Raw genomic sequence first — 15,314 nt, forward strand, 5'->3', positions numbered from 1 at the left:
GGATTTCACGGCAATTGTCTGATACCACTCTACTGCTATGGCGATCTTCGGCATCCCGCAGCCTCCGCCCGTTTCATATGCAGGTTGCGATACAAGCGACAAGGTCTCATGGTGTTGTTGAGCGGCATTCAATTCATCACCCAACTCAGCCCATCGTAACCATGAGCCTTAAAGTGATGGACAGACCATGCTGAAGCTGTTGTGGGGGTCACGGCTGGACTTTAAGACTATGACGATGATCTCTAAACTAGACAAGACATGCTGCAGGGACATACCATGAATGTTTGTAGGCATCAACTCAAAACTTGATCAAGGTCAAAACCGGCCGTTTCATCAACCAAGTATGCTCACACATCGGGACTCTCGGTTTGTTCCTTTCCCTTCCTTTCTCTCGGCCATCCTTCTTCGCAACTCCACTGACCATGTCACTTCACTTCAAACTAACAAATCCCGTCAGTCTTGTTAGTTTCTAGTTCCCACCAAATCGGCATCCAATCGCATCCGAGGACTCAATATTCCGGACCATCAGCCCCAACCTTGGTCCGATCATTCTTGCTAGTAATTGGGTAATTAGACACGAACCTCATTGCTAGAAGCGTGGCATGGATGGATGAACTGATACAACCCTACTGTCGATTGTGTCCTCTCAGCCAACCACTTGCTTATTTCCAATTAACGATCTACCAGCTAGCCAAGCTGCTGGCGAGGCTGTCCCTTCGTTCTTCTGACCTATCATACGATAGGGGCTGCAATATCCATCTCATATTGTGAGTAAGAGCCCCCTAAATCGCGATGTCTTCTGATCGAGATGTCGCATGTTGAATCGCATTTTTCCTTTCGCCTAGTGCTTGGCCGGTCTTGTCACCGTCACTATACTGTCACTACTACACGACTCAAACCCCGCGAGCTAGAGGACGGCAGTGTGATTGAGCCTCAGAGTGGTCAATTCAGGAGGTAGTGGATGGAGGTCGGTGTTTTTGGTTGACATCAAGGAAACGTAGTCCTGTTCACGATCCGGCTGCGATCACAGCCAAGCTCCAATGGTCCTTGCTTACATCTCCATAAGCTTCCAGAGTTCACCCCGCGCACAAGGTGTCGTTCTAGTCAGTGTTTAATAATATGGTAGCTTTTGAGCTTGGTCTTTGTATCCTGAAGTATTCATTTCAAGTACCTGGTCGGTTCGGATCAAGTAGAGGAACTCGGTATGTCCTTTAGATAGGCAGTTTTGGGACAGTCTGTAAGTTGCCGAGACGAATAATCCAGACGAAGAATACTACTCCAACTATGTATATGTCGCATTAAATACGATTTCATGGTAGACCGCGTGTAGGCAAAAGTTCAAAGATAGCGTTGTGAGTTTTGGTATTTCTCAGGTGCTGTTCTATAAGTCTATAGGGTAGTCGGCGTCGGAAACTTTTAGTGGTTGTACTTCTATACACCTGCCCTTGGATTGTTGCGATATACTTAAAGAGGCTTGAGTGCTTGTAATGATTGTGTCCGTGAAAACACATCGAAATCTTAACGTACTACAAGGGTGATTCGACGTTCCGCAGTCGAGTTTCAACATATCACTTACAATCCCGTCAGTTTCGAGGTTAAGCTCCGTTCTCGGCCGGGACTAGATCTGGGGTTTAGTGGGACAGACCGACCGAACCAGCCCTGGCGAAGTATGACGTTGGGCATTTCAAATCTACAAAAATAAGAAAATTGGCCTCGATATAACCAGAGACACTCGGGGACTCTCAGAGTATATTCACTCATAAACTGCATATACTTCCGAAGCATTGCGAGTCACCAACGTTTGGCGCACATTAGGAAACATAAATGGAAGCTTCGAGTCAGCCGAGGTTGGTTTGATCTAAACTGTTATCGATTTCTATCGGATAATCCTAGGCCGATCCCGAAAAAATCACTCGCTGCGATTCAAGGTCCGGCACCCTTTTGCAGCGGCCTCACATTTTTCATCGCCTTCACAAGCCTCATATCGCCCTCCCCCCACCGCGTGGTTATATCTCTAATACACATAATCAAACATGGATCACGGACGCGACCCCTGCCCTTATGTCATTCTCAATGACTTTGGCGGTGCTTTCTGCATGGGTGTAAGTTGAGCCCTTGGTGTTATAGCTGGAATCGGACACAACGACAGAAGCACGATATAATACGACGAGACATGCAACTGACACTGTCCTCATTATTAGGCCATTGGTGGTACTATCTGGCACGGTATCAAGGGCTTCCGCAACTCTCCCTACGGCGAGCGACGTATCGGCGCCATCACAGCCATCAAGATGCGTGCTCCAGTTCTAGGTGGTAACTTTGGTGTTTGGGGTGGCCTTTTCTCAACATTCGACTGCACCGTCAAGGGTGTGCGCCAGAAGGAGGACCCTTACAATGCCATCATTGCCGGTTTCTTCACTGGTGGTTCCCTCGCCATTCGAGGTGGTTACAAGGCTGCACGAAACGGTGCCATCGGTTGTGCCGTCCTTCTCGCCGTCATCGAGGGTGTCGGTATCGGGTTCTCCAAGATGCTTGCCGGCAGCACCAAGCTAGAAGCTCCTCAGCCTCCCCCTCAGGAGGCTACTATGTGAGCCAAGTTTTGACGAAATGAACAATCACGAATCGATCAACGGTGATACAACGAAACAATCTTCGACTCCCCCACTCTCAACTCCACCATCACGACCATCCACAACAATTATGCGGGCCAAGCTCTCCAAGAGCCGGGCCTCTTGTATTTTCACTACCACCACCAACAAAAAACTGGCTGACGTTTTAATCCCTTCAATTCGCATCGGGCCGGCGTTCCATGTATAATAGAGTAAGATATTGGGAGGGCTTATTGGAAGGCGGATTCTGGCTTAGCGATGGAGTTGCCATACTTCTTGCGACCACAGACTAATATATGTCTGAACAAGGGAAAAAAAGAGAGAAGAGAGAGCGCAGCATGTACGATTTCCTTATGAGACGGAGGGGAGTTCTGGAAGTGCGCATGGGATCAGCAAGTTCAAAAAGAAGATGGGGAGGTAGAAAACCTCCCACTGCTGAGCTTTATGTTCTTATTTACTACGGATTGGGCACAGAACGAATACAAATGAAATTTCCTGTTCCACTCTATCTACGCCCACTTTGCATCGCCATTGTCCATTGACCTATCGCTCATCGCTAAATATACTCACCTGAGGGTTTCCCTTGGTATCAATCCAGGCCCGAAACATACCGGCACAGTTAAAGTCCATCAGAATCTCAGATCGAGTCTCGACTACTTGACCACTGGCATCACGGACCACAACGCTTTCAATGCCGATGATGCCTCCCTGGCCCTCTCCCGTCCGCTGCCATCTATTCCCTGCGCTCCTCTGCAGCTCTCCACCTCGGCCTGCAATACGGGACACGGCTTTTGCTCCTGACTCTGGCCTCCATCTTGCTATAGCCGCCACTGTTCGCAGGGCATTGGTTCTCAAGAACGAATCGCCGTTACCGGTACCAGATCCCCCAAACGATCTAATTGTGTATGTACCTGCACTAAGAGGAGTGTACATGGCGGGAGTAGGCAGGAAATCTGCCAACGCCCCTCTAAGAGCATTGCTGAGCACCAGGCAAGGCCCTGACTGGCTCGCAGTATCTTTCAAGCGGTCCCACATCGATGGTCCTGTTGGATCACCATCTTCAGTCCATTCCTCAGCCCAGAAACCCGACCCAATCGTGGGCGTATCACCAATACGTCCGGTGAGCTTGTTTGTAAGCCCTCCGGTACTGGTTGCGGCGCAGATGACGCCATCCCGGTCAAGGGCCACCGCTCCGCAAGTACCCTGAGAGACATACTCATTCACACTCCACGTTGCTTGCCCCCGACCTGTCTCCTCTCTCTCCAGTCCTCGGATATGCTCATCCCAGCGGTGCTGAGTGTAAAAGTAACTCTGGTCTACCAAATCTAACCCATATTGTTCCGCCAGCTGTTCTGCTGCCTCACCATGAAGTTGTACATGGCCTTGTGCAGATGGGACATCCAATCTGCCAGAGCTGACATTTTGAGATCGTGACTCGAGATCGTCTTCGCCATGTTCAACCATCGCGCGGGCTAGGAGGATGGGATTTTTTACATGGCGAAGGCCCATGACGCCTACGCCTTGCTTCTTATGGCCACGAGATACCATCACCGAAGCCTCCAGCTCGTTGATACCGTCGCGCGTGAAGACAGCGCCATGGCCGCTATTAAACAACGGGCTATCCTCAAGAAGACGAACGGCGTAGGTTGCAGATTCTAAGGCTGAAGGGAACTTCCTGGGTGACTTCTCTGTAAAGGATTCGTCTTGTCTTTTCATGTACCGGTTAGTTCTTGTAACCTATGCGACGACAGTCAGCTATTGTTGCCTTTGGCTTGAGATGCAATCTCACAATGTCAACGAGGGCTTTGCGATAAGCTTGGAATTTCTCCGGAGGATATGTGTTGGGATGAATGTTACCCGCCCCTCCATGAATGACAAGACGAGGCTTCACTTGGGGGGGCTCTGCCATGTTGTTACGTTAAACGTATAGGACGTGTGGTTCTATTTTATTGGTATCCAGGATCGTTGTAATGAGCAGATAACAGGGACAACCGTTTGATTCTTCCAGGTCAAGTAGTGGCGAGAAGAGAACGTTCGTTGGAGAGATCATGCCCTCATTGAGACTATCTACTAAAGGTAGGTAAGTAGGGAGGGAATCTGTCTGCCGCTCCTGCCTATAGATAAGTAGCTTTCAACCAATCATAGAGCTCCGCCCTGTTAATACTAACTACCTAGATAGGAAGTAGGTATCCTAAACTCCAATTTAGCATTGTTGCTACAACTACCTTAGCAGGCATCAGAGTATTAGAAAAATTAGCCGCCGGAAGCATAAGGGACGAAATTAGTAGGTCAGTTTATACTACTTAGGTCAGCCTTCTCAGGTTGTCTATTTTTGTATCCTAATGCTTTGTATTGCTTTTGTATTGTGTGAGGATAAGGTTGCTCTTAGAGCCCTATGTTTCGTGACATACCGTCTCATTGCATCGATTAGACTTTGAGAAGCCCCCCCATCAAAAGTATCCTAATGTTTGGAGACCAACTTTTCTGATACCCTCTAGCATTAATTATGAGGATACAGGTATTCAGCCACTAGGTTTCGTATATTGTAAATCTTGTTTCATTTTTTCTAGAATGGCTGCGTTACGAAGAGGCTTGTTTGTTCCCTCTTGTCCGCTTCTTTACATCCCCTTCTTCCACCTGTTCTTTCTATAACCCAGCCGTAGATGGAGTTGACTGTAGTGCCAAAGGTCTGCAGTCCGTCTACTGAAACATCAGTGGCTCGTACACAAGCTCTATGTATTTTGCCTCGCATGTAATTTACCATCAGTAGATTTACAGACGACAACTCCATGACATCTTCGACTTATTTATGGTCATCGCCGCACATTCTTTGCTAATATTGGTTTGTGTCGTATCTGTCGTTAAGGCAATTCGATAGAGGACAAGGTTGAACCCAGCCCTGCCTGGTTCGGTTCCTTTAGGCAAAATAACTCTTCCAGAGCACTCCTTCTAGGTCCTCTAGCTGTTCGGATGTGAAATACTAATAGAATGTTAGTAAAGTCTCTAAGAGGGTGACTGTTTTAAAACAAGGTGATATGAACAAACCTTTTGGTCAACTGTCCAACTGTCCTGTCTCGTCTTCTTGAACTCGCTGAGAATCGTTTTGGTCGCCTTGCCCACAACTCCGGGATCAGCAGCTGCCTTGCGAGCTAGCATCGCTAGCACCTCCGGCATCCATTCGGGCGGAGGAGTGGCATAAGGGAACGCCTCGATTAAAGCACCTAACCCAAGTATTGCTGCATGACGTCGCGTGATTTGCTTGTGGATGTCAACCGGAGTATCTGTCCCAGCAAGATGACGGTTTCGTTTCGGCATTGGGTTACGCTCTAATTCATCTTCGAAACGAGCCTTGAGGTGTGCAATTGTTGGGTCACGAATACGGCGAGGCGAGCAGCGAATCATGCCAGCCAGTGTCGTTGACGCGCACGAACGTACCTCAAGTTGAGGGTCTCCTAGCATATCAGACACAGCAGTAAAGAGTGCTTCCCTTTGAGCACTCCGTGTAAGGAAAATGCGTCGAAAGTAAATGACTTGCATGTTGACTAACGCACGTAGCCTTTGATGCCAACTACTCGACGTCTTGCCAATGCGAATGAGTGCATCGATAAATTCCGCGTCCTCCCCATCCCGGAAAGGGATATTTGGCAAATGGCGGTAAACATGATAAGCAAGTCTCATGAGCTCAGGGTCCTCCTTGACGTCCATCATGTGCAGCAATTCTTCCATGAAAGGAGCAGGGAAAAAAGGCACAAGCTGAATACACTCGTGAGACGAAAGTGTACAGTCTAGCCACATGAGCACGGTCTTGGAGCCTGAGGTATAAGAGCTGGGTGTCTGCTGGCCAGGTGTTCTCTCATGGCGCCATTTTTCGAGACGGCTAAAAACGTCCTTGATAGTTGCTGCAAACTCTTCTGTTGGTTGATAGGGTCTAATACCGGTTGTTGAAGCAGCCTTGTTCTGCTCCAATAGTTTGGCCACATTCTCAAATGATTCATGGTATCGAGTCTTGTAGATAACCGACAGCACTCGGCCAATGGCTTCGCGAACTGCCTTGTAGGGGTGGTCAATGTGAGCAAGAAAATCGTCGAGAATAGGCTGGTCATGTCGGAAGTGCCAGCCGCCATCTGCAACAATAAATTCAAGCAGTTGCACCTTTGACGACTCCTTGAAAGCTGCATTAGACGTCATATCAAGTCTGAATGCTCTGAGGGTGTCAACAATTTCGTGAGATCGACGAGGATCTTTGGAATCGAGCACGAGATGAAGACATGTGAGCCAGTACTGTAGGTTATCAGGGGTCAAATCGTCGGCGAAGATCTTGAGCATGAACGGCGCAGCATACTCCCAGACAAGGTTACGAATTTCTGGCGGATCATCGCTAGAGCCTGCGAGCAAAGCACCAATAATCTCTGATGTTGCTCTATGCTGATGCTTGTCGTTACCATCACCAAAAACTTCCTTGACTAGCTCCTTGACATCATTCAGGGTGATCGCTGTCTTCCCATAATGCATCAAGTCGAAGACATGCATCAAAAGATACACGTTACTCATGCGGAACCTATCTGTCGTTGCATCTCGGGGTTCCTGCTTCAGGTAGCTGAAGCACTCAGACAGCCAGTCGCGGTTCAGTATCTGTCCCATCTGGTCGCGCAATGCGCTCTCGACTTCGTCGTAGGCGTTGAAAGGAAGGGGCTTTGCGCGGTAAGCTGTGAACTTCTTGCCCCACACAAGCCAGCCAGGGTGATCGGCATCGACCATGTATGAAGCCCCTTCAGGTTGCTTGAACGCTTCAAGGAAGTTGTGGGTGAACTCAGCGTCGCCCTTTTCAACAGCAACCTGAACACGGTTTCTGTCACCTACTTCCTTCTCTAGAAGATAGTTACGATAGTCGTGGCCATAGACAGCTCGCATATCTACTGCCGTAAAGATAGATGTGAATGCGCTCAGGTAGTAGCCACGGAGACTAGGATGAGGGTCGTTTGTGCCTTGGGCGACAAGATCGATAAACTCAGGAGGTGCCACAGTATGGAATCGAAGGCACAAGTTAGTGGCAAAAACTGCACAACGTGTGGCTATTTTCCAGTGAGCACCCTTGGCACGTTGCGTCAACTCCAGCCCTAGACTGGCCTTGGATTTCTCGACCCTTGTTCGGCGTTGCAGAATAAACTGGTGCCGGCTTTCGATGGACGCTGACACATCAGCGGCAGGTTTGATTGTATCAACCAGCTCGTCATTGACAATGATCATACGCTCGAAGGGCTTGCCAAAATCAATTAGCGTATATAGCGCCGACGAGCCTAGGTTCTGAATTGAAGGCTTGTCGATACCTGCAGTCTCGATGTACAAACGCATGGCCTCCGGAGCAAATCGCCAGTCCTTGACAAGAGTTCTCAAGAGAGATGTGAATAGTAGAGTATACATGCCTCCTTTGATTCTGTCATGGTCGTTCGCATCGAGTGCTTTCCTGAGACGTTCTAGAATGACAGGGATTACCAGCGGCTTGCTACCAATAAGCGATTTGAGCGATGAGTCCTGGGCACTCTGCGCAACTCGTCGTACGTCAGCATAGAGCGAAAGACTCGACTCTGCAAGATCAAGTAAAAGCCGTTTATCTAACTCGCTCTTCTGCCTTGAAGAAGCATTATGCTTGCGGCGCAAAAGCTGATATGCCTCAGCACGTTTGATGAGTAGGGGGCGAGGATAAACTTTTCTGAGACCTTTGATCTTGAAAGCGGCAATGTCAGATTTGTATAGTCGAACATGCCTTTCCAGAGGATGGGCAGAACGCTCTATGCCAACGTCGGTAATCCAGGTACGATAGGCAGCATATAGGGCAGTGAAGGAGTTCACGTCATCTTCTTGATTTTCGTTGAGGAAAGAGTGGGTTTTAGTCAGGAGGTGACCTAGTTCTTCTCGTAGGTCATGAATTCGGCTATAGGCAGGATCGCTGAACTTGAGCGTATATCCTGCCTTGTAGCGAAATTGTGGACGCAGTTCTTCGTCTTCCGCAACCTCCGCAAGGGGGTCTTCGTCAATCATCATCTCATCATCATCCTCGCGAGCCACATCATGATCCTCCTCGGTATTGCCGGTCATGATGCCCGCGGCACGCTCAGGGTCAAACATGGTGGCCATCCCAGAGGTAACAAGACGAATTTGCTGCATGAGGCGGGAGACCTCGTCTGACCACTCCTTGTTCTTTCCCGTCCTGCTTACAGGTGGGTTATCGCTCATTAGTAGCTCCAGTTGGTCTTTGGCGGATTTGGTCTGCGATGCAAATAGTTCAACAGCAAAGTCGACCTCAGCCGGCGAAGGCTGATGCCATCGGATGCTGAGGTCTGCTGGAGCAGTGGTCTTTCCCCAATCATCGACGTCGAGTCCACGTTGAATGACCTCGGGCTCATATAAAGCGTGGTCAATGGGGTAGGTATGGGTCAAGTTCAGGAGGAGATGATGTATATAGTTGGAGATCAGGATGGTAGGTAAGCCGCGGCATTTCTCTTGCATGTACTCAGCAATGCCGAGAAGCTTGTCCTTATACTTCAACACTTCACTGCCAACGTGTACAACAGACATGGCCAACATGCTGACATACCAAACCAGGGCTCGATCTCTGGGGAGGTAGTCTGTTCCACTGCTTCGATCGGATGCAGCGTTATTGTAGTCAATTTCGTTGCGGATGTTGACAACTAGCATGGGAATGAAGACTTTGAGAGTCTTTTCAGGGTTGACCTTGCAGAGCGCATTCAAGATCCACGCCATCGCATCTCGTGCTTGGTGAACCACATGGCTCGACACAAAAGTGGCCACCTTGTCAAGGGCCATGTCGAATAGCTCAGGTGACAACGAGGCGAAGATCGGCGACAAAGCAGCCGGCAAAGCATTAATAACATTGTCCTCGGGAGTCCCTCCTCGAACTTGGTTGGCATCGGGTAAGTTCTCCAACAGAGTGAACACTTTCCCTAGCAAAGTCAAGATGAACTCGCCAAATCCAGTAGTTGAGGACCTCAGGATATTGGCCTCATCTTCATCACTAAGCTCGTTTTTGTAGTCAAACTTTACATTCTGACCCTCACGTTCCATGCGATCCATCTGGCCCTGAACCCACTCCATAGCTAATGCAGTGTCATGTATATGGCTACCTTCCCTGACCAAGGGCACCATAGGAATGCTGTAAGCGACACTTTGGATGAAGTTGAGAGTGTATTGGGTTTTGTTTAGATCGTTTGCATCGATACCTGGGAGGGCAAGTGCCAGAAGAGCAGTGATATGACATCTGTATCCCTTGTTTTTAGACATGACATTGGCGATCATCTGTAATCCGTTCAAGCTTGACGTGGTTCTGTGCACCTCCACTAGCCCCTGAAGACTGGGGTAGAAGCGCTGCAATGCCCCTGGTAGCACCAGGTCAGGCTCGAGATAGGCAAGACCTTGTAAAGCGCTGTAGTAGTAATACGAGACGCGAGTGCTCTTGGAGAACAGCCCCATAAAAGTCACTTCTTTGAGTGACATTACAAAGCGCCTCTTCAACTCATCGTTGATCTTGCGATCTTCTGGAAGATCCAACTCACCACTTTGCTCACGATTCCATCGTGAAACGAACGCTTCGGTAAGGTAAAGGGTCAATTGGCCAAGCATAGTGGTCCACGAGCCCTGGTTCGAGGGATGGAAGAAGGTGTCAATAGACTCCATGAAACCCTCCAAGTGCGAAATAATCGAGTCATCATCCTTCAAGCAAGCTGGAGACAAGGAGCTCACAATCAAGCGGGAGACCATGTAGGCTACGGGGTATTTCTTCTTGTCTTTCTCGACGTATATGCCAGCACCCGAAAGATAGTCTAGAGGGGTGTAGGGGGAATTGGCCTGGCCCACGGGAATCCCCGTGAGTCTGAGAATAGCCGTGAAAATGAGGTCGGACTGGTCCTTAGAAAAGATGCCGTGGCTACCAAATGGGACATAGGAGCAGGCTATGTGGTCTCTGGCAATACGGGACAGCAAGTCGATAAAGAAGATATCAAAAGCCTTGGATCGGTTTATTATCGACCAAAGATGGAAAAGTGTAGGGAAAATGTCAGCTGGCTGTGACTGAGGTTCGTTGATAGGAGCAGGATGACTTGGCAGCAAAGCATTCAGAACACCTGCAACGATAAATGCGTTCGGCAACTCGTTGACGCTGAAGAATGGCAGGAACTCTTCCAGCATCGCTCGGCGTTCGGAGGGGTCAAAGTATGTGTGGGCATGGGTGCAAAGCTTGAGCAGTTGCTTCGCTGAACGTTTGCGGTTGCTCTGATGGGCTGGAACCTCTGAGGGCAGAACCCAAGCCTTTATTTCGTTCCACAAAGGTCTCCATTCAAGAACAAGATCCTCACCTGGCTTGAGGTAATGATTTTTCCTGCAAAATGTGAATTTATGTCCGAGTTTCTGGGGGCTAGACCTACCTGGTCAGAGACAAGACCATGCGCAAGAAGCGATCAGAGGCAGTCGCATCTAAGCCTGGAGCCAGTGCGAGAGAGTAGTAGAGCTTGGCCAGCTTTGCCCTCTGCTCCCTAGTCATCTCAAACTTGAGAGTAAGCCATCCCTGGAGCTCTTTAGTCCAATGAAGAGCGCCCGGGGAAAAGTCTTCAGCTCGAACAGCAATGTATAGCTGCTTGAGGATTCCCTGTAGAGCGGCATCGCGCTGAGCCTCCTCCTCCACCTCGAATGGAAGTTGCGAAAAGTAGGCGAAGGTTCGGGGCCGATAGCGTTTCTTATCATCTTCGTCGGTGCCAGTCTTGGGATAAGGAATGCCGGGAGACGTGGCTCGTGAAATGGGCTCGTATGTTTGGAAGTTTGCCAGTAAGCTGGAGCTAGCTGTCGGCGGCATGGAAGCATGACCCGAAGGGCGAGGTCCGACGTTCTCGTCCATAATGGACAGATGATGTACGGGCGGGCGCAGCTGTCAGTAGTCGAATGGCACGTTTACTGGAGATAGATGGCGGAGTGCAGGTATATCGTCGGGGTCCGTTGCCCAGCTCGTAATACCGAATCGAGGTTTCAATGGAGCTCAGCTTTGCCCTTTGCTCTGGGGTGAGATAGCTAGAAGCTCAACGTTTATTGTTCAATCGCAGGGCGGGGCGAAGAGATGCGGACGCGCATTGAGCTTATTGCTTATTCTGGGTTGAAAGTGCGCAGTCAATAATGCGGAGAATTTACGGCGACCTGGCCATAAACTGAATAAATATTTGCAAATGCAAAAGGCGAAAAGTCGAAGAGGGGAGGAGTTAGAAAGATTATGAAGCGGGCTGGCCTGTTCCGCACACAGGTGATGATGGACGCGGGATGGATGATGCCAGCAGCAGCAGCCTGGCGGGTACACCTAAGATACCCCTTCCCTCCTTCCTCACAGCTAGTAACCTAAGGGTAGGTCAGGGTCCAGTTTTCTTTTCCGGGGCAGTTGCGTACCTGCTAGTCTTAGGCCAAACAGGAAACAACCTACCTACTAAGGTACTACAGTATCTACTAGGTAGTCTCATCGACACCTATATGTACCTACAGGTAGGTAGGTTTACCTGGGTGCTCTCATAAAGTCACATTTTTAATAAGTTGCTAAGATTCTGTAGGCATTAACTTAAGCCTTCTTGATCTGGTAACGCGATAAATACCGACCAGGCCAAGTTCTCGGCGCTGTACTCGAGTTGTTTCCCCCTCAAATGTGATCGCTCTATGACGGTAAAGACACTATGAGCAGTGATTGTCGACCATCCAGCGTTACAGCTGACCCGAGAGTTGAAAAAACACTGGGATTGATGTAAGCAGTTGTATATTTTCAAAATAACTCTAGTCAAGGTAATCTATGGATATTTGTTGTTTGGCTTTACGGATACTGAAACGAGGATTAATCTCAAAGCTTGAGCTTGTTACTTTTCAGTACATCGGCTACTTGCATTTGTGGCTTGTCGGTTCCACTTTGTTGGTTATGTACCTCTACTACAAAGGTCTATCTGTACGTAGGTAGGTCAAAAATGAATGAATGAATGAATCAACACTACCACAAATAGTACTTGTAATGAATACCTGGTTATTCCGACTATTGACTGACGTACCTAGATTACAGCCTAGCATTGAAAAGACATCATCCAATTGCTATCGCAAAATGTAGTTAGTTACTTTTACTCGGATATAATAAAGTTGGGATACCTTGGCTAAGGTGGCAGGGCAGCGTTATCATCTACGTCAAGGGTTCGAGCATGCTATCACTTCACTCTTACCGCTAGTGAAACGTCTGGCCCAGTCCCTCCGTTTTCTCCTGAGTCGAATACGCAGCCTTCTTTTCCTATCTAAGTAACCCAAGTCAGTCCTCTACTCATATTTCTAAACACACTTTTGGCTACGTGCACGTCTCTGCCTAATACGTTACTTACTACTGCAAATACCAGTAACATGATCAGATTCCTGTCCTAAAGTAACCTTCCGCAGCGAACATTCCTGCCAGTCTCCCAATCCGGTAACCCAGACCAAACCCAAGTCTCCACTCAGTAGATAGATCGTGTGTAAGAACTTCCATTCCCGAGCATCAATATCTACTAGCCCCACTTCGCCGTGCTTCACGGCTCAGATCCCCGATGGGAATATTGGGTTTTAAGAGTTGGTAAATGGAATACCCTTGGCAACTTGGATTGCAATTTTTTCCACATCAAGCAAGCAAATGTAATGCAATCGATTGACTAGACTGTTCGTACAAGAACACCCTAAATCTATAGTACAAAGAAGTTATGGGTATAATAATAACAACAATAATACACTATCTGGGGTGAAATGTATCTTCAACCTGGGCATGAGAATTACTTCTCCGCCGGAAGATTTTATCCGCAAAGTTGCGCATGCTGACGCTCACACGTCTTGTCGGTGGTCTGTCTGGCTTGATATCGAGCGACTCCAGCGGTGGCCTGCCATCCTCGCTAGCACGAGGTACTACGAACCTCTTGACAAATCCAACATTGTTAGACACTGATCTTCGACGAGAGGGTATGTCTGATGAGGAACTGTCCAACGAACTACTAGCTGGACTCGTGTTGACGCGTGGTAATTGGTGCGAAGGGTTAAAAAGAGGAAGACTTGGCCGAACGGGGAATGTTTGAGCTCTCTGCTGGTTGCCATTGCTAAGTGTGCGTTTTTGTAATGTGCTTGGTCCCCTGCAGATTCCCGTTGGTGACCATTCACTCTGTCGGAGATTGACCCAGGATGCCGTCGCGACCATCAGCAGCTTGATGTCGTCCGGCACAACCTTTGTTAATCGCGATTGAATTTCAGGTGGGTTGGATACGATCCAGTCACTGGCCAGCTTGTAATCTATCGGCGTGTTTCGCGTAGGAGGATAACGGCCGCTTGAGGTTGACATGGTATTATAGGTATCGAAGACGTCCAGCGTGTTCGACATGAGGGAGCCCATGATAGGGTGCCTTCGCGTATCGGGGTGTATCATACTGAAAGTCCACTTGACTTCTGCTGGTAATGGGCTAGAAGGCGGTGTTGGTTCGCTATTACCCCTAGGCATGGGAGATGCTGGTGTTGATGTCTTCTTTACCCATCGCGCGGTACTGATCCGCCCTCGCTCGTCAACTCCGATAAATTCGTATGAGCCATTGGACATTAAGCTTGATTCCCATGTCGATCCGTCCTCCATTACGAGCTCAGCCGATTCCTCGCCCATTTGCGGAAGAGGGCTAATCACAGCAACCACATCTCTTTGATCGAGGGAATCCTCAGCGTCTAACGATCCGGGAGATGTTGGTGTGCCGTAGTCCTCGCTACGAACAATGAGGAGATCGTTGGCACCAAGTACTGGTTTGGTACGAAACAGATGCGGGCAACGCTTAGCCATTCGAGGTACGATCTGAGAACCAGTGATGAGGCTAGATGGTACTACGTCAAAGGCAGGAATAGGGCGCTTCTCGCCAAGTTCCTGTAATTGGAGAAGCAGTCGTGGACGCTGAACTAGTCGACGCTGTCTGGCTCCTGGTCTTGGAGCTGGGTGTGCGAGAAGAAACTGAGTCGATTTTCTGAAAGTACGCTTTCTCCTTCTCCTTCTTGGTGTTGTTGAGGAATCGCTTAGGTCGCTCACGTCTGAGCAGGCAGCCGAACCTTCATCCTCGCTTTGAACTTCTGAGGGCGGTAACTCATCGTCAGTTTCAGGGTCGCGGAAGCGAACAGATAGATCTCGCCGAGGCATGTACTCGGACACTGGTCTTGGTCGAGAGGTGCGACGTATCGGTGTCACAGTAGTTATTGGTGGGATCTTCTCATGATATGACACGGGTCGAGGTTGTGGTGAAGGTGATGATGATGTTATGACTGCAGACATGGGTCTCGCAGTCCTGTCACCATCCGATTGGCGTCGAAGCGCAGAGCGAAGGAAAGGCAATGGTCCTTGGTGTGCTTGTGTTGATGGACGATTCGTCGAATATTCATGACCGTGTAAGCTAGCACCAGCATGTAGGAACATTGTAGCCAAGCCCAGTCTGGATCGAGCTTATGCGACAGCTCGATCGGTAAGGTGGTTGAATATTGGATAGGAAGCCGAGTCTGATATCGAATAGGGCTGAGCGAAGATCAATAGCGAAAATAACAAATACGAATTTAAGGTTGTGAGGCTGGTCGAGGAATCGATATGTATTTAGATGGTTGTCAAACCCGAATACGCAGTCAAAGCTCAGTGCGTGATCAATC

The 15,314-nt window shown here is 48.9% G+C and overlaps 4 protein-coding genes across 4 annotated transcripts; 1 reads left to right on the plus strand and 3 right to left on the minus strand.

Annotated features, from left to right (window-relative positions):
• Positions 1-2,033: 2,033 nt before the first annotated feature.
• FSST1_012074 (protein transporter TIM17) lies at positions 2,034-2,591 on the plus strand (the record flags this gene model as incomplete). The annotated part of the gene is made up of 2 exons (XM_083235267.1): positions 2,034-2,102; positions 2,202-2,591. The coding sequence occupies 2 exons, from the start codon at positions 2,034-2,036 to the stop codon at positions 2,589-2,591; spliced, it is 459 nt and encodes a 152-aa protein (XP_083081770.1).
• Positions 2,592-3,152: 561 nt separating this feature from the next.
• On the minus strand, positions 3,153-4,518 carry FSST1_012075 (nucleophile aminohydrolase; the record flags this gene model as incomplete). Its single annotated transcript, XM_083235269.1, has 2 exons — positions 3,153-4,346; positions 4,399-4,518. The coding sequence occupies 2 exons, from the start codon at positions 4,516-4,518 to the stop codon at positions 3,153-3,155; spliced, it is 1,314 nt and encodes a 437-aa protein (XP_083081771.1).
• Positions 4,519-5,526: 1,008 nt separating this feature from the next.
• FSST1_012076 (proteasome activator BLM10) lies at positions 5,527-11,514 on the minus strand (the record flags this gene model as incomplete). Its single annotated transcript, XM_083235270.1, has 3 exons — positions 5,527-5,589; positions 5,655-11,001; positions 11,048-11,514. The coding sequence occupies 3 exons, from the start codon at positions 11,512-11,514 to the stop codon at positions 5,527-5,529; spliced, it is 5,877 nt and encodes a 1,958-aa protein (XP_083081772.1).
• Positions 11,515-13,389: 1,875 nt separating this feature from the next.
• FSST1_012077 (uncharacterized protein) lies at positions 13,390-15,090 on the minus strand (the record flags this gene model as incomplete). Its single annotated transcript, XM_083235271.1, has 1 exon — positions 13,390-15,090. One exon carries the CDS (start codon positions 15,088-15,090, stop codon positions 13,390-13,392), a length of 1,701 nt encoding a protein of 566 aa, XP_083081773.1.
• Positions 15,091-15,314: the final 224 nt, after the last annotated feature.

Source organism: Fusarium sambucinum, chromosome III, assembly GCF_050947815.1.
Source record: "Fusarium sambucinum isolate potato_lamoka chromosome III, whole genome shotgun sequence".
NCBI classification, from domain to species: domain Eukaryota; kingdom Fungi; phylum Ascomycota; class Sordariomycetes; order Hypocreales; family Nectriaceae; genus Fusarium; species Fusarium sambucinum.